Source organism: Schistocerca americana, chromosome 8, assembly GCF_021461395.2.
Source record: "Schistocerca americana isolate TAMUIC-IGC-003095 chromosome 8, iqSchAmer2.1, whole genome shotgun sequence".
Taxonomy (NCBI): Eukaryota; Metazoa; Arthropoda; class Insecta; order Orthoptera; family Acrididae; genus Schistocerca; species Schistocerca americana.
The window spans coordinates 436,911,569-436,938,096 of record NC_060126.1 but is presented as its reverse complement, the minus strand read 5'-3'; the positions used below and the strand labels follow the sequence as shown (position 1 = coordinate 436,938,096).

Here is a 26,528-nt window from a genome sequence, read left to right as displayed (position 1 = left end):
TTATACTGGTTGCTGGTGAGGAGGAAAGTTAGTTATTAGTATTTTATTAATGATCTCATTCATAACCAGCCATATCACAGTCACTCAAGAAAGTTATAATTAAGCTTTACTTCTTAAATCAGAAGTGGACAATGTCTCTCATTGTCCGCAGTCTCGATGATTCGAAGCGATCTGCAATCCTGTGTAAATTAAATGTCTTGGTTTTCTTGTGTTGCGTAGTCAGCCGGGAAACCTCAGATTGAGCGGAAAGTTTGCTTTGATAGTTTAATTATCTGATGAAATAATGGAGCTCTTGGATCTAATAATTGCAGGTTCGTTTCAATTCATAGAAAGTTCCCTTCTGGTTACCAACGAAACGACACCTCCGTGCAAATTTCCAATTAGAGAATACATATATAATGAAATTCCTTACACACCTTTGATGTAAATTCTTAGTACATACTTTCTTGAGTAGCATACAATATATTTTCAATCTCTTTCTTCCAGCAATCTTGATAGCAAAATTACAATTAATCAGTCCGGCTATTCGGTATGGAGAAGATCCTAGAAGTCCTCTCAACACACCAGAGAGAATATTACAAAGAGTAATTACGCACTCATGGAATAGTAATAGTGCTGTACTACTTTGTGCATTGATTCTGCGAGTATATAGATGGTCAAGTAGGAAACGTAATTCACTCATAGAATTGTGCAGGGATAATTACTAGAATATAAAGAGTTTACAAACTCATTGACCACTTCATCGCCGGCCGCGGTGGTCTAGCGGTTCTAGGCGCGCAGTCCGGAACAGCGCGACTGCTACGGTCGCAGGTTCGAATCCTGCCTCGGGCATGGATGTGTGTGATGTCATTAGGTTAGTTAGGTTTAAGTAGTTCTAAGTTCTAGGGGACTGATGACCACAGATGTCAAGTCCCATAGTGCTCAGAGCCATTTGAACCATTTGACCACCACATCCTACTGAAAGGCAAAGACATGCCAGCCAGCAAATGTCATCGAATTGTATAATTTAGTATTAGAAAAAGACATTAGACAGTTTATGAAACATAAGATGTGGAGCAACAGTCAGGCAATATGCCTGAAACTTCAGTAGATACAAAACAACCATCAAATAGTGTGTCTCAAACCCGCCAACATGAAATACAAAGAAGACAAATGTTTTGTCTATAACATAATCATGTGAAAGACTGTTTTCTATTATGACTAATACAAAAATAGTGAAATGTGGGAGTTAAGAAAGTTGTATGAGGAAATGCATGTGTTCCACCCCCAAGCTAGCATAAGAGATATGTAATGCTCATCAAGCCCATGTGGTTCACTGAATTCATAATAGTACTGAAAAGGTGTTCAATGTATAATTATACTGTACTTAGAAATGCAGCCTGAAAATTAATGTTTCTGTAAAGTATCATTTGATATAATATAATCTCTTTTTTTTAATGTTAGTGAAAGTGTATCTTCTGAAATTGTACGTATTAGAAGGATGCCACCATTAGAAAAAGTTTGGAAAGCTGTGGTGTTAGAGGTGCCATCGACTGTGACATGCTTGTCATTGTCAATAAAACCTCTCTTTAGGCTTACATTTATATTCGATGTTAACAAATTCCCCCTTTTAAGAAAACCTTTCCGTGGTATAGACAGTCTGTATTTTATGTCCTCTCTACTTCTGGCAGCACAAGTTATTTTTCTGTTTAAATAGCAAAACCCATCTGCTACTTGTAGTATCATACTTCCTAATCGAATTCCCTCGGCATTGCCTGATTTATTTTGACTACATTCTGTTACCACTTGATTTACTTTGCAATGCTCATCCTATAATATATTTTCAAAACAAGCTTTATCCAGCCATTTCACTGGTCATCCAACTCCTTTACTGATGACAGAATTAAAGTGTCATTTGCAAACAACAAAGTTTTTATTTCCTCCCTTTGAATTTTAATTCCTTCTCCAGTACAGACTGAATGACATAGAGGGCAGGCTACCACCCTGTGTTAGTCGCATCTCCCATATTGTTTTCATTGAATGTTGTGCAACCCTTGCAACTCCAGTGTGACAGGGATACAAGCTGTATACAATCTTTCACTTCCTGTATTTTATCCCTGTTACCTTCAGAATGTCAGTGTATTCCAGTTTCCTTTGAGTCTAGAAATGCTGTAAACATATATTTGTATTTCTTTAACTTATTATAGAAGATAAGTCATATTCAGTATTTTGTTGTGTGTTATGTGAGGTCTGCTGCTACTAGATTTTTCCATTCTTCTGTAAATGATTTGTCAGTATTTTGCAGCCATGAATTTTTAAGCTGATAGTTTGATAATATTCACATCTGTCAGTACCTGCTGTCTTCGAAATTATAATCATTTTCTTCTTCCTGAAATATGAGTGCATTTCTCCTATCTCATGTCTTGCACATCAGGTGGAATACTTCTATCACGGCTGGCTCTGCTAAGGATCCTAATAATTCTGAGGGAATGTCATCTATGTCAGGGGTATTGTTACAACTTGGATCTTACAGTGTGCTGTGAAATTCTCCTTGCAGTATTGTATCGCCCATGTTACCCTCATCTACTTCCACTTTCTGTTTTATAATTTAATATTTTGTGCAACTTCATTTATCTTGTACAGCCGCTCTGTATGTTTCCTCCACCTTTCCACTTTTATTTGCTTAGTACCTGTTTGCCATATGATCTATTGATATTGATGCAGTTGCATCTCTCTTCCCAAAGGGCTCTTTGATCTTCATATCAGTAATATCTCTCTTTTCCCGAAGTTATATATGCATTTGTCTTCTGGTCATTCTGGACTTTCTGCCGAAGTCATTTTTTTTTAGACATTCCTGTTCACCTACTTCTTTTTGCCACATTTTTTTATAGTTTCTCCTGTCAGTTCAATTCGTACCCCTTGGGTATTGATGGATTTATACTAGGTCTTGTGTACTTAGTTTTCTGCTGCCTTTACTAATTTATCACTCATGACTACCCATTCATCTTCTTCAGTTTTCCATTTCCCTGCTTCAATCAAACATTGCCTAATGCTTGTACTGAAGCTCCCAATAAACTCTAATTCTTCCACTTCATCCAAGCCTCATTTCCTTAATTCTCTACTTGTTTGCAATTTCTTCTGTTTCAACCTGCAGTTCATAAGCAATAAAGTGTTGCAGTTTAAAATCTGGTTTTGAAATCTGTCTTACCACTATATAGTCACTCTGAAATCTTCCATTGTGACCAGTTCTCTTCTATATAGGCTATACATTCTCCTTATATGTTGAGTTTCAGATAGGCACAATGAAAAGACTGTTACAAATTATGGCTTTTGGTCAAAGCCTTCTTCAGCAAAGAAAATGCACACCTCATGTGCACACAACCGCTGCCACTGCCAGCTCTGACTGTAATTATGGAGTCCGGTTGGAGCTGCTGGTGTTAAGTCATGTGTGCATGAGGTGTACTTGCGTGCGTGCGGGCGCGCGCGTGTGTGTGTGTGTGTGTGTGTGTGTGTGTGTGTGTGTGTGTGTGTTTTTTTTTTTTTTTTTTTTTTTTTTTTTTTTTTTTTTTTTTTTGTCTGCAACTAAAGGTAAAGGGTCACCTTTATAGTGGGTAACTGTCTATCCTTTTCATAATATTGTTGATATTTCACCCTATAGTCTCCATTGTTCAATCTTCTTATGATTCTTAAACCAAGAGTTAGCAATGATTAAGTTACAATATGTGCAAAATTTTATCAGGTAGGTTCCTGTTCGATTCTTTTCATCCAGTCAAATATTCTCCTATTATTTTTCCTTCTCTTCCTTTTCCTAGTAATTCCAATCTGTCATCGCAATTAAATTTTCCTCTATGTTAACTATCTGAATAATTTCCTTTGTCTCCTCATACATTCTTTCAATCTCTTCACCTGCAGAGTTAGTACACATATAAACCTGCCGTGGTGGGTGTTATCTTCCTTTGGCCTTACATAAACTTTCAAAATTAAAAAAAGAATATACTTGATTTAGGTTCACAGTGTTAGCTGTAAGAGAATCGGCAGTACTATTCATGCCCACCAACAATATATTTTATTTAGGTAAACAAATAACTGTCTTTGTCTTGGGGATTTCAATGTATTTTGGATATAAAACACTCCAAAGTGCTTCATAAGCCCTTAATATTGATGCTCATTCATTCTATCATTGTCAGGATGTCCAACAACTTGGAAAACAGGGGTGAAAACTCGGGGAAACTTGGGAGACTGTTGCATTTAGCCTAAAGCTCTTGAAAGGGGATAGTATATGATTTGATTTTGGGCAGAGACATTTGCTTGCCTTCTGCTTGGCTTGGTGCAAAAGTGGGTGTACCCTTCCTCCTTAGACGGGTGCTGTGTGACCACAATCCACCAGAGTTTTGGCGTTCCTGAACCTGCTCCCCCAATCAGTCCAGAGTAGCAGCCAGGCCGAGCTAGCTGACTGAGGTTTGTTTTTGTTAATGTGGGATGGTTTGCATGCCTGTCACTGCAGCCTGAATGTGCTACCCTGGTTTTTTTTATTGTGCCATGGTTTTGTGGGTTTGTGATGCGATGTAATCCGCACAGATCTGTGATGAATATTTGATGTGGTTTACATTCATGTAAGTATTGCCTTGTTTGGTATCACAATAAGGTCAGAGATGTGTCTTGTGCTTTTAGGGCTGTTTGTGGCCTATTTGAATCCATTTGTTTTGAATTAGGCTATTAGGACGTGATAAGCACATTGTAAATTACTGTTGTACATCCCTATAGCTATCTATCTGATTGCATTGTGTAAAAATAAGATTTATAATAGATCTTCGGTGGTAGGCATAAAATAATGTTACTAGAACACTAACAAGCAGTCTTTGGTCATTGCAGAGCAGATTTTGGTTTAGTTAAGATTGAACTGAAGCCTGTGACAGGAACAGTGCAGAGCAGGTGGGCAGAGAGCGAGTGAGGAATGTGGTGGTAGGCGGCTGGGGCATGAGGCAAAGAGACTGTCATTTCTGTCCTCATTGGCTAACACTTCTGATGCTGCTGTGGGTATTACTCAACATGAACTACTTCCAGTTAGACGCACACACAGAAAATTTTATTGCCTTCCTTCAAACGCAGGCAACGAGAGGTGAGAGTGTCTGGTGGAAATAGTTCGGAAGAAAGAAAGAAGTGCATGTATTGAGATTTTTTAATGGCTCCCCATCTTTGTGAAGTCTTGGCCACATCTCATTATATGGTTTAGGTGTAATCCTGCCTAATGCATATTTTAAGTCAGGTCTTACTCAATGAACTGTGGGAGTGTGCATTCACCACTTGTTGGACTGAGGATCCAGAGGTGGTGGGCACAAAAGACAACTCTGAAAATTTCAGTGTTAAGATCCCCCCCCCCCGCTGCGGGTCCGGGGTAAGAATAGGCCCGAGGTATTCCTGCCTGTCGTAAGAGGCGACTAAAAGGAGTTTCAACCGTTTCGGCCTTCCATGTGATGGTCCCCCTTGAGGTTTGACCTCCATTTTTCAAAATTCTACAGAAGTACGAGCCTTTCGGGGAAGGACGCCTTACGTAGTGTACCACTGGTCCTCAGTGCACTAAGACCTTGGCACTCAGCATTGTACCGGCGTTGTAACCATACCCACTATTCCTCAAATTGGGCCTAAACGCCTGATGGGTTGTACAAGTTACGCCCTTACTGTGTCCCCATCTGCACCTACGATCATGATGGACTTTCCATGGCACCCGAAATCCAGCACGGTAGCCAGCCCGTTGTGGTGGGGTCGTCATGTACCCTCTAGGTTGTAGCCCCCTGACAACACAGGGATCGTACTGCCGATACCTGAGCTGCACCCTGCCCACGTCGGCCAAGGAGTAGATGCCCGTCTCCTTGGGGCATCGGGACTCCCAGCAACGGTCATCCTGCCAGGTGGCCCTTGCTGAGGCTGGGTGACGCCCGTGGGGAGAGCCCCTGGTCGGAGTGGGTGGTATCGGGGCGGACGTTTCGCAGATGAAACGTCAACATGTATCAGGTCGCTGTGCGGCCGAGTCTTTCAAAAGGAAAGGTACTGTCTCTGGTTCTGGTTTTCCTGCCCTTTCCCCCTTGGCCACTCCCTGGGAGGAGGGACAGGCCTGCCGGCTTGGGGCGAAGTACTTCCCCCGCTATTTGGTCTGTTCTCGAACCGATGGGGGGACGTTCGCCACCTCCAAGCCCATGTTCTTTGTTCAGCACATTGAGGACATCTTCGGGGAAATCGAGGCTCTCAGTAAGGATCGTTCGGGGTCCGTTCTTATAAAGACCACCTCCGCCACACAGTCGGCGGCGCTCCAGGTGTGCGACCGCCTAAGGGACATCCCAGTGTCCATTGTCCCGCATCTGGCACTAAATAGGACACAGGGGTTAGTTTTCATTGGGACCTCCTGCTGCAATCTGATGAGGAGCTCAGGGCCAACCTGGGGTGCCGAGGCGTGCATTTCGTCCGGCGAGTCCAGCGCGGCCCCTCGCCTTCGAGGGGGACGTTCTCCCAGAGAAGTTAAAGGTGATGTGCTACTGGTGCAACGTGCGACCTTACGTCCCGCCTCCTATGCGCTGTTTTCGGTGTTTCCGCTTTGGGCACATGTCGTCGCGGTGTGAGGCTGAGCCCCTTTGTGGCGATTGTGGACGTCCTCTTCGTGAGGAATATACATGCACCCCACCACCTCGGTGCGTTAATTGTCCTGGCATCCACTCGCCTAGATCCTCAGACTGCCCCGCATATCAGAAAAAGATACAAGAACTCAAAACTTTGGATCGTCTCTCTTATTCTGAGGCCAGGAAGAAGTATGACCGCCTCCATCCCGTGCCATTGCCACTTCGTTTGCCTCAGTTGTGTCCACTCCTTCCGAGGTATCCTCACCCCTATCCTGTCCCCCCTCCGCCTCCTCCCCCCATCCGGGGTCTCTGCCTCCGCCTCCCAAATCCCTCCCTTCCAAATCCTCCTCCCCCATGGCCCCCGCCCCCTCTGCCACAGGGGCCACCCTTCCTCTGCCCCCCCCCCACCCCCCACCCCCCGCCACCTGAGAAGCAATCCTCTTCTCAGGCGTCCATCAGGGAAACGTTCCGGACCCCAGCTTCCGAGGTGCGGCGTTCCAAAACGGACCCCGCGCGTGAGGACCTTCTTCGGGTCCAGCCCACCATCCCTGTGCCTCCTCGGACTTCAAAGAAGGCTTCCAAGAAGTAGTCTCTATCCCCCCTCTCCACCCCGGCGCGTTTCGTCTGACGCTCCATCCGTGAGTCGCTGCTCCCGGCCGTCCTCAGTTTCGCCGGGACGCTCTGCTGCCAGGCGCTCAGCTGGCCTCTCGTCGGCAAATGATGCTGACCCTCCTACACAACCAGGGACAGTGGCCGCAGCTGGCGACGACTTGATGGAACAGGATCCGCCTCCCGCCGGTTGTAGCGTTGTTCCCTCGAAATCTGGCCCTCCGCGGCCGTCGAGGTGACCAGCTCTTCCCCTGTCTCGTTCCCCCTCTTTTTTGACTAGCGATGACCTTGTTACATTGGAACATAAGAGGTATTCGATCTAATCGGGAGGAATTACAACTGCTCCTCCGCCTGGATTGTCCGCTCGTCCTTGGTCTCCAGGAAACCAAGTTGCGCCCGACTGACCGTATTGCCTTTACCCACTATACCTCGGAGCGGTATGACCTCACCCCTGTGGACGGTATCCCAGCTCATGGTGGGGTCATGTTGCTCGTTCGGGACGATGTCTATTACCATCCCATCCCATTGACCACCGCACTCCAAGCAATAGCTGTCTGTATTACTCTTTCTGCTTTTACTTTTTCAGTTTGTACTATCTACACTCCATCATCATCCGCTGTTAGTCGGGCTGACATGATGCACCTGATTGTTCAGCTTCCCCTGCCGTTTTTATTGTTTGGCAACTTCAATGCCCATCATCCTATTTGGGGCTCTCCTGCATCCTGTCAAAGAGGCTCACTCTTGGCGGATGTCTTCAACCATCTCAATCTTGTCTCTTTCCTCTCGGACTCTACTCATACCTACTCCCACTTGGACCTCTCGATCTGTTCTACCACTCTTGCCTGTCGGTGCGAGTGGTATGTCCTTTCTGACACCTGTTCGAGCGACCACTTCCCCTGTGTCGTTCGTCTCCTGCACCACACCCCATCCCCACGTCCTTCGAGCTGGAACATACCGAAAGCTGACTGGGGACTTTACTCTTCCCTGGCGACCTTTCCGGACCACGATTTTCTCAGTTGTGACAGTCAGGTCGAATACCTCACGGCTGTTATCATCAATGCTGCCGAATGTTCCATTCCTCGTACTACCTCTTCTTCACGTCGCGTTTCCGTCCCCTGGTGGAATGAGGCTTGTAGAGATGCTATCTGTGCTCGACGACGTGCTTTACGCACCTTTCGCCGCCATCCTACGTTGGCGAATTGTATTGGATACAAACGACTCCGAGTACAATACCTTAGAGTCATCAAAGACAACAAAAAAGCTTGTTGGGCCTCTTTCACCAGCTCCTTTAATAGTTTTACTCCCTCTTCTGTCGTATGGGGTGGCCTGCGCCAGCTGTCGGGCATTAAGGCCCACTCCTCGGTACCTGGCCTGACCTCAGGTAATGAGGTCCTCGTTGATCCTGTGGCTGTCTCCAACGCCTTCGGCTGGTTTTTCGCGGCGGTTTCAAGCTCCGCCCATTACCACCTTGCCTTCCTTCCCAGGAAAGAGGCAGAAGAGGCTCGGCGACCTTCCTTCCACTCGCTGAATCTGGAAACTTATAATGCCCCCTTTACTATGCGGGAACTCGAACATGCGCTTGCACTGTCCCGGTCCTCTGCTCTGGGGCCAGATGCCATTCACGTTCAGATGCTGGCACACCTTTCTCCGGCGGGCAAAAGCTTCCTTCTTCGTATCTACAATCGCATCTGGACCGAAGGTCAGGTCCCCATGCGTTGGCGTGACGCCGTCGTTGTTCCTATACCCAAACCCGGGAAGGATAGACACCTTCCTTCTAGTTACCGCCCCATTTCTCTTACAAGCTGTGTCTGTAAGGTGATGGAGCGCATGGTTCATGCTCGGTTAGTTAGGATTCTTGAATCTCGACGGCTACTTACCATTGTCCAATGCGGCTTTCGTCGCCGCTGCTCCGCTGTTGACCACCTTGTGACCTTGTCGACATTCATCCTGAACAACTTTTTGCGAAGGTGCCAAACGGTAGCCATGTTCTTCGATTTGGAGAAGGCTTATGATACCTGTTGGAGAGGAGGTATCCTCGGCACTATGCACAGGTGGGGCCTACGCGGTCGCTTGCCCCTTTTCATTGATTCCTTTTTAATGGATCGAAAGTTCAGGGTATGTGTGGGTTCCGTATTGTCCGACGTCTTCCTCCAGGAGAACGGAGTGCCTCAGGGCTCCGTCTTGAGCATAGCCCTTTTTGCCATCGCAATCAATCCAATTATGGATTGCATTCCACCTAATGTCTCAGGCTCTCTCTTTGTCGATGACTTCGCGATCTACTGCAGTGCCCAGAGAACATGCCTCCTGAAGCGCTGCCTTCAGCGTTGTCTAGACAGCCTATACTCATGGAGCGTGGCAAATGGCTTCCGGTTCTCTGAAGAGAAGACGGTTTGTATCAACTTTTGGCGATATGAAGCGTTCCTTCCGTCATCCTTACATCTCGGTCCCGTTGTTCTCCCATTCGTGGAAACAACTAAGTTTCTAGGGCTCACGCTGGACAGGAAACTGTGTTGGTCTCCGCATGTCTCTTATTTGGCGGCCCGTTGTACACGTTCCCTTAATGTCCTCAGAGTTCTTAGTGGTTCATCTTGGGGAGCAGATCGCATAGTCCTGCTACGCTTGTATCGGTCCATAGTCCGATCGAAGCTGGATTACGGGAGCTTCGTCTACTCGTCTGCTCGGCCATCCCTCTTACGCCGTCTCAACTCCATCCACCATCGGGGGTTACGTCTTGCGACCGGAGCCTTCTACACTAGTCCTGTCAAGAGTCTTTATGCTGAAGCTGCCGAATTACCATTGACCTACCGGCGCGACGTACTGCTGTGTCGGTATGCCTGCCAGCTGTTGTCTATGCCCGACCACCCCTCTTACCAGTCCTTCTTCGCCGATTCTCTCGACCGTCAGTACGGGTTGTATGTGTCTGCCTTGCTCCCACCCGGAGTTCGCTTCTGTCGCCTGCTTCGACAATTGGATTTTGCCCTCCCTACCACCTTCAGAGAGGGTGAGAGCCCGACACCACCTTGGCTCCAGGCTCCGGTTCATATTTATCTCGACCTCAGCTCACTCCCGAAGGAGGGTACTCCGGCTGCAGTGTATTGCTCACGGTTTGTTGAACTTCGTGCTCGACTTGCCGGTCACACCTGTATTTACACCGATGGCTCCAAAACTGACTATGGTGTCGGCTGTGCCTTTGTCGTCGGGGCCGCCACCTTTAAATACCGGCTCCTCGACCAATGTTCCAGCTTTACGGCCGAGCTTTTTGCTCTCCATCAGGCCAATCAGTATGCCTGCTGCCACCGCCATTCATCGTATGTACTCTGCTCTGACTCACTCAGTGCTCTTCAGAGCCTTGGAGATCCCTATCCGGTCCATCCCTTGGTTCAACGGAGACAGCAGTCCCTCCATTCTTTCGCTGATAATGGTTCTCCTGTCAGCTTTCTGTGGGTTCCCGGACATGTAGGAGTGCCTGGGAATGAGGCTGCGGATGCTGCAGCCAAGGCTGCAGTCCTCCAGCCTCGGCCAGCCTCCCATTGTGTCCCGCCATCTGACGTTCGTGGGGATGTATGTAAGAGGCTTGTGTCCTTGTGGTGGGATGCTTGGTCATCCCTCCAAGGAAACAAGCTCCAGGCAGTAAAACCGCTCCCAACTGCTTGGACAACTTCCTCCCGACCATCTCGGCGCGAGGAGGTCCTTCTGACCAGGTTGCGGATTGGGCATTGCCGGTTTAGCCACCGCTACCTGCTCTCTGGTGACCCAGCCCCGCAGTGCCCTTGTGGTCAGGCATTAACGGTGCGCCATGTTTTATTGTCGTGTCCCCGTTTTAGTCAATTTCGTGTTGTCCTGTCCCTGCCATCTACTTTACTGGATATTTTAGCTGATGACGCTCGAGCAGCTGCTCGTGTTCTGCGTTTTATAACTTTGACCGGCCTGTCCGAAGACATCTAACTTTTTTACTTATTTTATCTGCATCTTTGTCAAGCTTTTCTGGTGTCCCCCCCCTCCCCTTGAGTTTTACTAGATTCCATGTGCTCTACTAACTGTAACTGGGTGCTAATGACCTAAGTAGTTGAGTGCCCTTAAACCCCACCAAAAAAAAAAAAATCCTCCTCAATAAAACTAAATTCTTGCTCAGAAGTATAAGCAGTCTTGCCTTATTCAGTAATCCAGGGGAAGGAAGCATGCTGGTCTCAAGACTACAAGGAAGGTTACATTGTCTGTATCCATGCTAATCGCCACTAATAGCCGTGACTTCAATGCTACTGCATCATACATGGCTTCTGTGGTGTTTGCTCGCCACCTGGATGCACGCAAAATGATCTTTAGCTCTGTCATTGGAGAGGATGGTTCGGCAGCTGCACTGGAAAATAAAATAAACAGTTTCACAGAATGAAAGCAGTGTTTTTAATTAGAGTCCATGTATTTTTAGTCCACCATGGCACTGGCAGGGAGTGCATTGTGCAGCTGATTTGTCTTAACAACCAGGTCCTACTTCAAGGCAGCTTTGTTAATCTCTTACCAGATGTGTTCCCAAATAGTAACATTGCATCCAGAATGCAGCTTCGAAAGTCAAAAGTAAATTAAAGTGTTGTTCAAATTGAGGATGTTTTCCAGTAAACTACTACAGGATACTGTTGCTGCCTATGATTTGGTAGTGGTTGAGTTTGATTTGTTTGTATGTTGTTGGAATAGTGCATAGGCACTTTGTTTTGGAAGGAAAAATGCTACTAAAGATTTAGTTGAATTTGAGGCAGATAAATCCCAATCTTAGGTATATTTGAAAAGCAGGTTGTTAAAGTGTCCATGAATGGCCCTAATGTTAATAATGCATTCCTAAGAAAGCTGAAAACAAAGTGCATTAGAGGGTAATCCAGAGGATCTTGTGCTTTTTGGGACATGAGGCTTACATATAGTGCATGGTGACTTTGACAGAGTGTACTAGCATTGGTTGGATCTTTTTTAGTTAATAACAAGATGTGTGGTTTGAGAATGGGAGAGTCAGCCCAAAACTGGCTAACACTACAGCAATAAATTCTATATTCATACAGCTGAGAAAGACCAAATAAAAATCTATCAAACTTTTCTCAAGACAATGCTTGAATCAGCGAATAAAATGGTGTCAAGACTGGAGTCGGCAATTATTAACACCTGTTTAAAATGTGTCAAGGAACTAGAAAGAGTAGTGCGAATATGACTGTGGCCCATATATTGTTGGACTGTCCTCTTTTAACCGCCCTCAGGTGAACTTTTAATCTCCATGGTGATTTATCATTTCTTTTAGGTGACAATGTCTCTATGGCAGATCGTGTTTTAAGTTTTATTCGAGCAAGTGGGTTTTATAGGTCCCTCTAATTTTATTGCTTCACCCTCTTTTGTGCTGTATATTTTACTTCGTTTTGTGTTGTCATCCGACTCCACCCTAAACTTTCAGGCTGGAGATTTTAACGTGTTGCAGGGTGGCTGGCTCATCCTATTATTTTCGTGATCAGCCAGCCTCAGTCCTCTGCTGTACAGTTTTACTTCCTTCTGCCTTTCTTCTCTGTGTTGTTTTTGTTGCTGTGCTCCGTTTTCCATGTTTCTTTATTATTGACCTTGGGGATTTTCTTCCCCTGGAAGTTTTATCTTGTGCTTCGAATGACTAATGGATGGTTTCCCTGTGCTCTGTGTGTTTATGAAACAAGGGACCGATGACCTCTGCAGTTTGGTCCCTTTAATCCTCAAACAAACCAACCAACCAACCTAGAAAGAGTAAAGAAGGAACAGAAGCAGGTAAAGCCAAAACCTAAGGACACTATCGGAATTCGTAAGTCATAGCTACCAGTAATTGTCTTGGAGGGATAATTTACCGCTAGTTGATCTCATCATTTTTGAGACTGTAGCTACTCAGGCTGAGTTGTTTCTGACTGTCAGATGCCCCTTTAACTCCATTCCGCTGTACTTGTCTCCAGTGTATGGTGAGAGAAATAACAAGAAAATTTGTCAAACCAGAAGTTTGTAGAAACAGGCTAGCTTCCAAATAGATCTGAATGATTATAAATCAGTCCCATCTTCAGAAAGTGGACAACAGGTACAGAACCAAAATAGCTCTGTGTCAGTGTGACATGTCAGAGGAAGATGTCGTGGCATACTAGAATGAGTGCCTTACATTTCTGAAGTGTATGGTATCTGGATAAATGGCACGTGGCATATTTCTCTATGGAGGGCATTCCACGTTTAGACTCGGAAGGGGCAATTAAAGCTGACAATGAGAGGAGACAGTTTGGCATAGAATTGTTAAATATCAGTACCTTCAATCGCTTTGGTGGTCATGATATTGATGCTGCCCACGAGTTTCAGAACTGAGTGCAGATCATGCCAGTAAGGAAATTCATCAAAGAATTTGATGGGGATTGTGTTCACATCAGTCAGTGATTGTAATCGGGGTCAAAAGCGGATTTGAAAATGCGAAGAGATTTATCGAGTCTGCTTGCAGTATCTATGGCAATGCCAGCCTTGGAAAAGGTATCTGTGGCAACTGCTTTCTGGTCAAAAATTTTATTGGAGCCCCTTTTGTAACTGTTCGTGCTGTTAATGATGTGTTCAAGGTTGTGGGGGTGTTAAATTGTGACTATCACGAAGCAGCTCATACAGTTTCCAAAGTGCATAGGGAAGGTACAGTGAAAAAGTAGCAGAGGAAAGGCAGCTCGGAAGACCTCAAAGGAAAATGAGAGAGAGAAGAAAGTGTGCAGAGAAAAGCTATGAGTATGAAAACAAAACTCGAGGAAAATGCTGAGAAAGAGGTTTCTTAGATTGAAGTAGTAGTTTTAACACTAATAACCACCTTTGTGTGATTTTACTTAATGTTAAAGTGCGTTTCCTCATCAGACTAGTCTATTACTGTTCCTTCCACAATCATTTTATTGAAATTGTATTTGAAACTTATTCGTAGAGTTCTTTGTAAAATTTGCGGTTCATGACCAAAATAGATAATGCTCGGTTTTCGTCTGTGCGCTCCCTACAGTTAATTGGTCACAGTGTAAATATGTTTTAATAATACTTTACTTCCTTTGCAACCTTGTCTCATTCTAATTTTCCATTAGCTTTTTTGTTTAAATTACATTATAAAAATTTTGTTGTCAGGTTGTAGTAAATTTACTTTATTGTGGGTAGAATTAAAGTTGTTCATTTTAAGGTTTTTTCCTTCTAACTCAGAGTGTAGACCTTTTACATTCCTTATATATTGACAAAGTTTGTAGATTTTGTCAAGAAATCAATCAGAATAAACTGGTTGGGGTTGAAACACAGTATGACCCTGGAAAAATTGAAACTTAGCTAGGAAAACCTGGCAAACTCGGACAAACTTTTTGTACAATCACAGGACACCCTGATTGCATTTCTTAGCTCCCATTGTAGAGATGAACCTTCATGAACATGGCAGAGTCAGGTAGTACTTAAACAAAGAGGAGCAGCAGCTAGAATTGTGTTCTTACTGTTACTGTATTTTTTAACTAACTCTTATTACACTGTTTAGTCTTGTGGAGAAACACATCATCTCTAATTCTGTGCTGACAATTTTTTGGACCAAGCAGTTGGAAGAAACAGTAAATTGCTTTAAACATAAAATGTAAAATGAGAATTCATCGGCATGTTTTAGGCATACTTAACAGTTACTAATAAGTGTTACAGCAATGGTATATTCGAATCCAGTCAACCATGACTACGGTGTTTGTATCAAGGTCTGATAAGTAATCCAACTGTTTTTATTTCAGTTTTGGCTCAACGAGGTTATTTTAAAGATCAAGCTTTCATCAACTATCTCAAATACCTTCTCTATTGGAAAGAGCCTGAATATGCAAGATACCTGAAGTAAGTAATCATCATCTTGTGTGTATATTCTCTGGAGGAAGTTTTTCTTTCACCTAGGTGCTGAATTTCTCTGTGGTTCGTAAAGTACATTAAATTATAGACCCCCTTATAAATGGCTGGGTAACTCAAAGGTTGGAGGAAGTAAAGTGCATCCAAAAGATAATGACTAGTGAAGCACAGTGCTGTTAGTCAATTGTTGGGTTGGTGATAGCCCTAAGGCCCCTCTCCACTTCAGTCTTCATAAAATGTTAACCCCCACAATACATGTCTGAAATATACTGTGAAGAAAACTTCCAAAGCACAAACAATATGGAGTATATCCTTGAGTGAAAGATATACATCATTATTTGGCTGGTGTATCAACCACATTGTGTGTAAACTGAAGTTGCGATATAGTCAGGCCTGTGACTGTAAGGTAAATTGTGAGCCCCTCTTATATACAGCTATGATGAGTTGCTTAAAGACAACAGATCCCTTGTTGTTAAAAAATTACATTGGATGCATTTTATGTTTAGCCCATACTCGGAACATATGCCAGACAAAATACAAAGGCCATGAGAGCACAAGGAGAACATTCACTAGACATTAAAAGTAAAATAAAAATAATAATAAAAAATAGAAAACTTATAAAATAATAATTCACAGTTAAGTTCTTGTGCTAAACAAAATTCCTTCACACACAGTGTAGCCCCTCCTTAGTATATTCTTTACGTACATGCTCAACTGTTGGTGAGCTGCCATTAAAAATCCTAGCTACTAATAGATGTCAGCAGGTGGCATATTTATATGGTTATAGTGGTGTTAAGTGTAAAGGAAAGTAAATAGACAAATTAATAACAAAAACAGTATTAGAAAAATGTAAAGATAATAGGAGCAAAATACCTGTGAGAGAAACTAAAAGGAAATAATGAAATATATAAACAAAACATCAATAGATCATGTTACTCATTTAAGGGCTTGTTGGAAAAGGATGAAGAGTAAACAGAGGGGATATGCTATAGAGTAGATAAGTGCAAGGAAAATTTAGTGCGAGCATGTTCTTTTTAGGTTTCAAAAATTCATATATTGTTTCTGTATGCATCTGTACTATAGAACAAGGCTTGGTAAACATTCTTTCTCATTACTGCTTAGTTCTTCGTAAACAAGTTCAGAAAAACCTTTACACTTATGTATTGTATTTTAACTTTGTTGGTGCAGTGGCATATAATCGAATTTGTAAGTGCATATACTGCCTTTAGATATTAGATATTTCATTGTTTTATTAAAAATTGCTAGTAAAATAGCACCATATGTCCTTTAAATGATTTTCTCACTATGTCTGAAGTATCCCCTCCTCCCTCTACCCGTTTGGGCTTACGTATACATCATTTAGAACATAAGGTGGGTCTATCTTTCATAATTTTGTATCTGATAATGCTATACAATGTTTAACTAATCTTATGCTATGGAAAAGATAAGTATAGGTAAAATTATGTACGTCTGTGAAACTTAAAAAATATGCTAACGTTACATTTTCCTTGTACTCGTATCTGTTCTGTACGATAAGACTCCAGTTCTCCCATGTTCGTAGTTCTCCTGCGCATCTGAATTACTGTCTCCTTTTCCCAACCACAGCGGTTCATCTCCCATATCAGCAGCCCAGGTCAGGGCTTATGATAGTGGTTCGCGTCCAGTCCCTTCTGTCTGAACTGTAGTTCTGCCCATTACCACCTCTACTTGAGGTCCATTCACGTACAACTCCATGGTGTACACCTAGGCTGCAGATTCTTCTGGACCTTTCACACGGCCCTAAGGACTCCGTTAACCCTGCGGCTCTCTGCTATCACTTCCTCTTGATTCTTGACATGTACCGGGGCCATGAAGTGGTTTACACAGACGACTCGATGGGTAATGGTCAGGTAGGCTTTGCGTATGTTGGAGGACATATTGAACAGCACTCCTTGCCAGATGACTGCAGTGTTTTCACTGCAGAGCTGGCGGCCATATCTTGTGCTCTTGAGCACATCTACTTGTGCCCTGGTGAGTCATTTCTCCTGTGTACTGACTACTTGAGCAGCCTACAAGCTATCGACCAATGCTGCCCTTACCATCCTTCGGTAGTGTCCATTCAGGAGTTCGTCTATGCCCTGGAATGGTCCCGTCGTTCAGTGGTGTTTGTGTCGGCTCCAGACACTGAATCCCAGTCGACGAACTTGCCGACAGGCTGGCCAGACAGGCCACACGGAGACAGCTTCTGGAGGTGGGCGTCCTCGAAACTGACCTGCGTTCTGTCTTACGCCACAGGTTTTCTCAGCTTTGGGAGGTGGAATGGCATAACAGTACACACAACAAACAGTGTGTCATTAAGGGCACTACAAATGTATGGAAGTCTTCCATGCGGTCTTCTCACAGGGAATCAGTTGTCCTCTGCCGGCTCTGCATTGGCCATACATGGCTAATACATGGTTACCTCCTCCATCGCGAGGACCCACCTTGGTGTCGCTGTGGCTCACAAAGGATGGTCGTCACCTCTTGCTGGACTGCCCACTTTTAGCTGCTCTGTGGTGTACTTTTAACTTTCCCAGCACCCTACCTTCGGTGTTGAGCGACAGTGCCTCAACAACAGTTTTAGTTTTACTCTTTATTCGTGAGGGTGGGTTTTATCATTTGATCTAAGTTGAAGCGCATGTCCTTTGTCCCTCTGTCCCCTCCATCCTAGTGCTTTTAGGGTGGAGGTTTTAATGTGTTGCAGAGTGGCTGGCCTCTCCTTTTTATTCCCATGGTCAGCCAGCCATGATAATTTGCTGTCTTGTTTTGATGTCTTCTACGTCTCTCTGTATTTTTATTGTCAGACTTTGCCCATTTTAGTGTTTGTTGCCCTTCTGTCACTCTTGTGGTTTTCTCCTTTCTTCCAGCTGTGTTTTGTATGTCTATTATTTTACTCCCACCCTTGTGGAATTATTTTAATTGGAACAAGGGACCGATGACCTAGCAGTTTGGTCCCTTGCCCCCTCTGTTTTAAACCAACCAACCAACCAACCAACCAATCCAATTCTCCCTTCACCCTTTTTTCACAAGCCCTCAAATTGTGTGCTTCATTGATGTATTTTTGTTTATACACTCTTAACTACTGCCTTGTAGTTTCCTTCATAGGTGTTTTTATCTTATTATCTTCACATTTTTCTAATATTATTTTTGCTATTAATTTCCCATTCATTTACAGCCTTATAACTAAGCCACCTGATGGCATACATTGGTAGCAAGGTCTTGTAATGGCAGCCCAGTCAGTTGAGAACTTATATTGAGATGTATTTAGGTGATGCTGTACTATGTATGTAGGCATTTTGTTTTGTATGACAACATAACTGTGATTATTTTAAATATTTATTGATAATGTACTCGCAATGTCTAATGGACATTGTTTGTGCTCTCATGGCCTTTGTATTTCATTTAGCAGATGTTTTTCATACGGGCTACACCTTAAATGAGTAAAATATAATTTAGCAATGGATTTAAAAAAAAATCAAAAAGGAGCCCAGTACAGCAGTGTACAAGAAGTGTACAAGCGCGCGCAGACTCCCAAATACGCAACTTCTGTGGGTATTCTTATCTTTTTGGCATTGCGCGCGCGCAGACTCCCAAATACGCAACTTCTGTGGGTATTCTTATCTTTTTGGCATTGTCAATTCATCGAGAAGTGCAGGTCCACAGCTTTTATTGACTTCCAATGAAATTTTCCTTTTGTTATGTTAATAATGAATAAAATAAAGCATAATATTTATTATTTTTACACTTGCACATTGATACAATATACAAATGACACTAGCAGTAATTGTAATTAAGATTTCAACATTATACAGCCTCTTCTTAATGTTGACTGACACTGCTCCTCTTTAGCTGCAGCCACTTTGACATGATGGTTTGTTATGTAATTATTGCAGTGTTGACCAAACGATGTTATAATAATATGTCTCTTAATTTGATTTACTTGTTACTTAAAGTTAAATTAAACAGAACACCAAATTTCTACATGGTTTACAGTATCATAATAGAAGTAAGACTCCCATGTAGAGTGCAGCTTCTGTCTTCTTGGAAATCACTCACAATATGGTTTTCATTTCAGCTGATTTGATTATAAAGTACTAAAAACAAAATTTAGAACAGAAGTGCCAACCTGAAAATTAAATGGAATGTTGTTTTGTACATAAAAGATAAGGTAGCATTTGATCTGGGCAGTATGAATCTGGAATCATTCTGGCAAAACATTGTTCGGAAATTAATCCGTGTCTTCGTACTGCTATTTTAATTAATCATAACAATCATATTGTACAGTTATATGCCACGGGAAGGACTTTGTTAGAACACAAGTCGCTCCATCCTTTCCATTTTGTCAATTCTTCCTGTCACCTCCGTGTCATTACTATGACCCAGTCTTCTTCTCTCACCTGAATGTTTATTCACATTCCTTTCAACCACTTGTCCCTGGGCCTTCTCATTGATCTCTGACCATCCATCTTCATCTCTCCCATCTTCTTAGGCAACCTTGTCTCATAATTTTGTTCATTTGCCCGTACTATATCAATCTTTTTTTACCTATCTCCCCTTCTAGGGGTTGCTCAAGTTATCTCCCTACTAACTCTATCATTTCTCATATTTTACACTTTTGTTACATCCACCCAGTTTCTCAGAACCTTCATTTCACTTGCTTGTACCTTGTTTTTCTCTGTACTTCATGACCTACATTTCTGCAGTGTAGAACGGACCTGGTATGTAGTATGATTGGTATATTAGCTGCTCACCTGTGTGTTCAGTCATCTTTCTCTGGGTCCCAAGTCATGTGGGCATCCCAGGGAATGAACTGGCTGACCGTTTGACTGGAGAAGCAGATACTTATCTCCATTTTCTTGCATGATTCCAGCTGTGGATATGCGGATGTGTGTCAAATCTCTCTTCACGCAAAAGTGGAATGCCATCTGGATCGTTACTGCTCATAGTAATAAACTCTGCACCTTCAAGGAGTCTACTGCAGTTGGCACTCTTTGTTTCACTTCTCTCAGTAGTAATCCACTGTTTGATGCCGTTTACGCATTGGTCATACCCCGCTCACCCATTTTTTCCTTTTACATAACGTTTGACCCCTACAATGTGGTTGTGGAGGCAGACTGCAATATCTCACATATTGGTGGAATGTTCCCTTCTTTCGGCCCTTCGTGTTATAGTCTTCCCGATTCCTTAAATTTAATATTAGCAGACAATCCACGGATGGTTGAACTGGTCCTCAATTTCCTCTGTGAAAGTGGTTTTTATTTCCAGATATAAGGTTCTGCTTTAGTCTTGGAGCAGGAGTAGGTTGGTTGTGGGTGGGACTTCTTTTACAGTCTTCTCGATCTGTGACCTCATGATTGCCCCCTTTTTTCAGTTTTTTGATTTGGTCTCACTTTTTATGCCTTTACTGTGTGTGTTTAATGTTCATTATTTTGTAATTAGACTCCCATCACTGGATCATCCTCTTTCTTCTTTGACTCACTTCGGGATCGTGGGACTGAAGACTTCGCCATTTGGTCCCATAACCGCTCTCAATTAATCAGTCAATCTGCTCACATGTGTGAATATTACCAAACTATCAGTTCAGTAAGTCATGGATGCAGAATATCTATGAAACAATGGAAGGACAAAGAGTATGAAAGATCAGATCAAGTTCTTGATAAATGTAGGAATACATGACAGTTTGAACCATATGACTTATCTTGGAAGATGCACTGAAGGAAAACAAGCAAACTTTCGTCCGTAGTGTTCGTAGATTTAGAGAAATGTTTTTACTATGTTGTTGGGAGTACAATCCTCAAAATCCTGAAGGAAGCAGGATAAAATGCAGGGAACATAAGATGGACTACAATCTGTACGGAAACTACTGCAGTTAAGAGACGAAGAACAAGAAAAAATAATACTTCAGGAGTGTGTGACATAGTGCTGTAGCCTGTTCCCAATGTTATTCAGTCTGTACATTAAGCGTCCAGTAAAGGAAACCAGAGAGAAATTTAGAAAATGAGCTAAAGTTCAGGATAGAGAAATAAAAACTTGAAGGTATGTCCATGACATTGTAATATTGAGGAGGCAGAAAACCTGGATGATCAGTACAACAGAATGAATAGTGCCATGAAAACAAATTCAGAAAATTAATACTATCAGAAGTAAAATAAAAGTAATGAAATTCAGCTGAATTAAATTGAATCATTCTGAAGAACTTAACTATGAAAGAAGACTCTAAAACTAGATTAATTTTGTCTCTTGGGCAGCAAAATAACTTGCATGGGAGTGAAATGTGGACAATAAACGTGTCAGCAAGAAGAAAACAAGAGCTTTTGAAATACGGTGCTGCAAAAGAATGCTCAAGATTATGTGGTAGATTGCTTTACTTGTAGTGAGGTACTGATTGGAATTGTGGAGAAAAGAATTTTGTGGTGAAATTTGAGTAGGAGTGATTTGTTGGTTGTGAGCTACCAAGTGATTTTTAATTTTATACTGGAGAGAAGACGGAGAGACGATTTAAAGATAGTAGATAATGACTGAAGAGTGACTAGAAACAAGCAGGTACAAATGGTGCAGTAGCTTTGGAGAAACGAAGAGGCTTGCACAGCGTAGGTGAGCATTGAGAGCTACATTGTGAAAGTCTTTGGACTGAAAATCACAACAGTGGCAGTATCACCTTGCTACTGTTTTGGAGATTTCTTTTTTCATATCGCTCCTCTCACTTCTTATGAAACTTAACAGCTCACCTTCCAGTTTGTTTATCTCCTTATCATTCATTTCATTTACCTGTTTCATACACCACAGGTATTTCAAACTACCAATCATTTTCAGCTGCTCTGCCACTCAGTTTTACATTCTTGGTTTGTTTTAATTTATATTTAAATTAAACATTTTTTTAGGAGTTACATGCTGGAGTTGAGGTGTTTCAACCTCCTGCATAGACTGAGAGAGCTCAGTTGTTTCAAATGGCTGATTTATAAAGAGCATAAAATAAGTGTTCTAGTGTGTTGATATCAGGCTAGGACTTACTTCATGGCTGGTGTTCCCCACCATACCTATTAACCCCCAGGTGAGGGAAGCTTTCATTCCACTGATGAGTGAAAGTGATACTGATTTTCAATAAGTGTTACCAAAATTAGGCATAATATGCAAAATGGAGACCAGAATAGAACATTGGAATCATAATTTTATGTTGTAGCTGAAAGTGTGCGTTAGTTAAAATGGAACTAACTTTTAATGTGCGAAAATTTATGTTAGAAACAAAACTTTCATTTAGAAGCAGTCAGTCAGATGTTGAGGGCTTGCAGGTAATCTCGAACAGTTAAAGAACCGTGAATTCAACAGAATTATAGTTACAAGTGACAGAACTCTTGTGCTTGAGAACCTCAACTTCCCCTGTGGTCCTTTGCGTGGTTAGGTTTGTTGCCCCCCTCCCCCCCCCCCCCCCCCCCCTCCTAGTGGAACCTTGCAACAATTGTTGAAAGGGTTGATGCATTTCTTTGCATTTGCTGGGTTACCCTGTGATTCTGAAATGCACAGTGGATCAACACAAGTATACAGCTATCCTTGGAACCACATCCACTCCTTCGTGCGTTCTAATGTGTGTAAAAGAATTCTACTCACCATACAGCGGCAGGACGACACACATACAAAGATAATAAAATTTGCAAGCTTTCAAAGTCACTGGCTCCTTCTTTTGGCATAAAGATTGGGGGTGAAGGAAGAAGGGCGAAGGAAAAAGAATGGTGATGTGTAGGAAATGGGGAGAATTCGGAAGTCGCGCAGCAACCCAGGTCAGGGGGACTTACAAGAAGGGATGAAAAGGAAAAACTGACTGTGACTACACTAGACAGAGATCACTAGAGAGAGAGAGAGAGAGAGAGAGAGAGAGAGAGAGAGAGAGCACATCGTTCACGAGACTTTTTACAGTAATACAACACAATTCTCATCCAGCCTTCGCTAGACATGATTACCCTGTTAGCCAAGTTCAAAAGCAGATTTCCTGGGCCATCACATCCAATCCTGATACTGCTGATCCTTCCAATAAACAGCTTAGTAGTACACCTCTTGTGACTCACTATTATCCAGGCCTTGAATTTATTAATTAGCTACTTTGAAATGCTATGACTTCCTAAAATCATGCTCTGAAATGAGGTCCTTTCTGTCCAATATTGTGCCCACCACAATAGAATAGCCTTCTGTTAGCCTCCCAGCCTCTGCATTATCTGTGTCGAACCCTATACTCCTTCTGCACGTATTTCCCTAACCTATAACTTCATCTGTGCTGTCCCCACTGTAACACTTGCCCCATGCACTTTCCTATTATTACCTATACCAGCCCTGTAACTGGTAAAACATGTGCTGTCAAAGTTAGAGCAACATGTGAAACAACTCCTGTTGTGTACCAGCTCTTATGTAATTATAATGCAGATGGATAGATAAAAAAATCTAATCACCAAGCGGCAACAGGGGAACACACACAAAAGGATTTAATGTTTACAAGCTTTTGGAGCCAGTGGCTCCTATTGACAGAAGAGTTGAAGGGGAAGGAAGAGAGGTGAAGGAAAAAAACTGGATAGGTTTAGGGAAAGGGATACAATTCTGAAAAGCCACCCAGAACCCCAGGTCAGGGCAGACTTACCAGATGGGGTGAGACTCTTGTTCGGCCTTTCATATTGACGTGACTACCACCAAGTTGTCAGTTAGAATGATTGTTCATAGGTAGAGGGGTATACTGCCAACACAAAACATTCTGATGCAGAGTATGCTCTACAACATGAATAAAGACCTCAGTGCCTGTTTTACTACATGTGCCATCTGGATTATTCTGTCAGACAAGCGTGTCTCAAAACTGCACAGGTGGAAAACTGCATTACATCATGGCCTTGGTTCTGGCCACCTACCTGTCCTTAATGTATGGTAATTTCTTTGATCTCAGAATTTCTTCTCTGTAACTGTTCTTTTCTTCACTCCCTTTTAATTTTATGTATCTTTCATGTTATGGCCTGTTCCACCACCACCACCACCACCACCACCACCACCACCACTACTGCCCCACCCCAGCTCTACCACATATGGTGCACTTTGCTTTCTGCTCTTACTAACTCTTGCACAATTTTTGTCAGTAATCTGTCTTGTGTATTACCCTATCTTCCACCTCCAGGCTCTCTTGGTTTCAAATCTCATCAGGTGAAGGACCCAGCAATCATGTCTTTCCTTCTCAGCCCTTTGGGTAAGTCTCCCCTAACCCGGGGCTCTGGTTGATTCTTCCAAACTCTCCCCATTTCCTAGACCTCACCAGGCCATTCCCTTCATCCCTCTTCCTTCCCCATCAGCTTTTTCTGCCAGAAGGAGCCACTGGTTCCAAAAGCTTCTAAATTTCAATATTTTTATTATGTTCTCCTGTCACTGCTTGGTGAGAAGATTTTTTTTTTTTATCTGCCCAATTACATTACAGTTTCAAAAATTTACTTTCATTGGTATACTACTGTTTGTTTTCCTTCAGCACCATGGCATCTATTGGCAGGACAATGAAGCATGTCACACAGCTCACATTATACATGTGTTGTTGAAAGGAGCACCAGGATGAATTTACTGTATGCCCCTGGCCACCAGACTTTCCAAATTTAAACCCAGTTCAGATTCTGTGGTACTACCTTGATTGCACTGTTAGTGTGGTGGATCCGCAACCAAGCACAGATTGCCATGGCACTGGAGTTGGCATGGCTGCATATTCTTGCCGGTGCCACCCAGAATCTCACTAACTCTCCTCCTGCATGTCTAACAGCAATCTGTACTGCAAAATGTAGTTTTTAAGGCTTTTGAGCGGTGGTCACATTGACGTTGTATTTTCTTCCTTGCTTCACATCTGATGATTTTACTTCAGTTTTTCTACCTCTTCATTGGATCATCCAAGTTCCACATTTGATTCCTGCTCTGTTGCTGCAATGCAGTTTCTGTTGGTATGAAACTGCTCCCATTCAGTAAGAATATTAATGTATGAGAATGTTCTGAAGACAATGTTAATAAAATAACACTAGCAAAGTGATGACTTCAGTTAAACTTGATGTCGCTTCAACTGTAATCATTTATTTCTTGGTAACAGAAGAGTGAAATTTTTCACTATTGCTACTGCTGTAAATATCTAACTCCCCTGCCCCCCTCCCATTCATAGCCACCATCACTGCTGATACCCAACAGTGTGCTTTGTAATGTGCTGCTTCTTAGCAACAAAAGAATAGGAAGTGAGGTTCGAAACATTTCAGTTGCATATGTTAAGATTTCTGTGTTCCATATGAAGTAATATATAAATTTATTTTCAGGTACCCAATGTGCCTGCACTTCCTAGATCTCCTACAGTACGAGCACTTCCGCCGTGAAGTTGTGAGTGCACAGTGTGCCAAGTTCATCGATGACCAGCAGATCCTGCTGTGGCAGCACTACACACGGCGGCGTACGCGTCTTCTGCAGACGCAGGCGGAACATGCCCAGCAGGTGACAGGTCAGCAGCCACCCTCGGCAGCCATCGCGGCCAACGGGCAGGGGCAGACACAGAAGGCGTGACGGCTGGTCCTTGTGTGACCATGTGGCACCCGCCGTGGCCCCAGATTGAGGCTTTACTTGGCCACTCACTAGTCGGAGGACCTTTCCTGTGAATGTTTGTAAATAAGAGAATTTGTTAGAGTAAGTGAAGAGCGAGTGTGGATTTTGTGTAAGTTCTTTTGCAGACAAAGTACGTACCTGTGTTTCATACAGCCATTTTTCAGTGTGGTCGAACATGCTTTCTTTTTTATTTATATAATGACAGAGACTTAAGTTATCGAGGTAAATTATGATTCCTGTTAGTTCAGAAGTTATTTTTAAGTATTTTGTGATTATGTTAAGACCTTGCACATCCTACTGAACATTCCTATGTGACTGGGAATGTGGAGTTACCTTTTATGCTCCTTTTTATCTGTGTGTATGAATTGCAAAAACTCTAATAATTCTGTGTGTGGGAGTCAGTATGAAAATAAATGTATTTTTGTAACATACATTTATTACATTTTCAGTGCTCAAATGACATTTATTTTATTTTTCACACCACGTATAATGAGAATGTTCCATTGTTACATAGCTTATAATGAGAAATAAATGTTCTGTTTCATTGGCATTCTCAGATATTTTTTTGTCATTATCAAACTTTGCATCCTTCTATGTACTAACCATCTGGTTGGCGCATCTCCTCATTTCATGTGAGTGGCATGCCGTGACATTTACACCACAATTTCGCCTTCACATAAGTATCATTTCTAGGCAAACCATAGGGTAAAAACTGAAATAAAACAGCCTGTAGCTGTGTTAATTATTTCATGTAAAAAATTAATAAAGATATAAACTTTTTAAAGTAGTTCACATCAATAAACGACATCAATCAGAACAAATGTCCATCTGCTGGTCATCGGCATCACAGGAGAAACACACAACATTCTGACGAGA

At 42.7% G+C, this 26,528-nt stretch overlaps 1 protein-coding gene across 1 annotated transcript in view; it reads left to right on the top strand.

Annotated features, from left to right (window-relative positions):
• Positions 1–26,202, top strand: part of LOC124544896 (mediator of RNA polymerase II transcription subunit 31-A) — a 34,196-nt gene extending 7,994 nt beyond the window's left edge. Inside the window, exons 3-4 of the mRNA XM_047123627.1 lie at positions 14,945–15,041; positions 25,373–26,202. Coding sequence (XP_046979583.1) covers positions 14,945–15,041; positions 25,373–25,613 — 338 coding nt within the window. The 3' untranslated portion in view covers positions 25,614–26,202. The remainder of the gene's footprint in view (positions 1–14,944; positions 15,042–25,372) is intronic.
• The last annotated feature ends 326 nt before the right edge of the window (positions 26,203–26,528 follow it).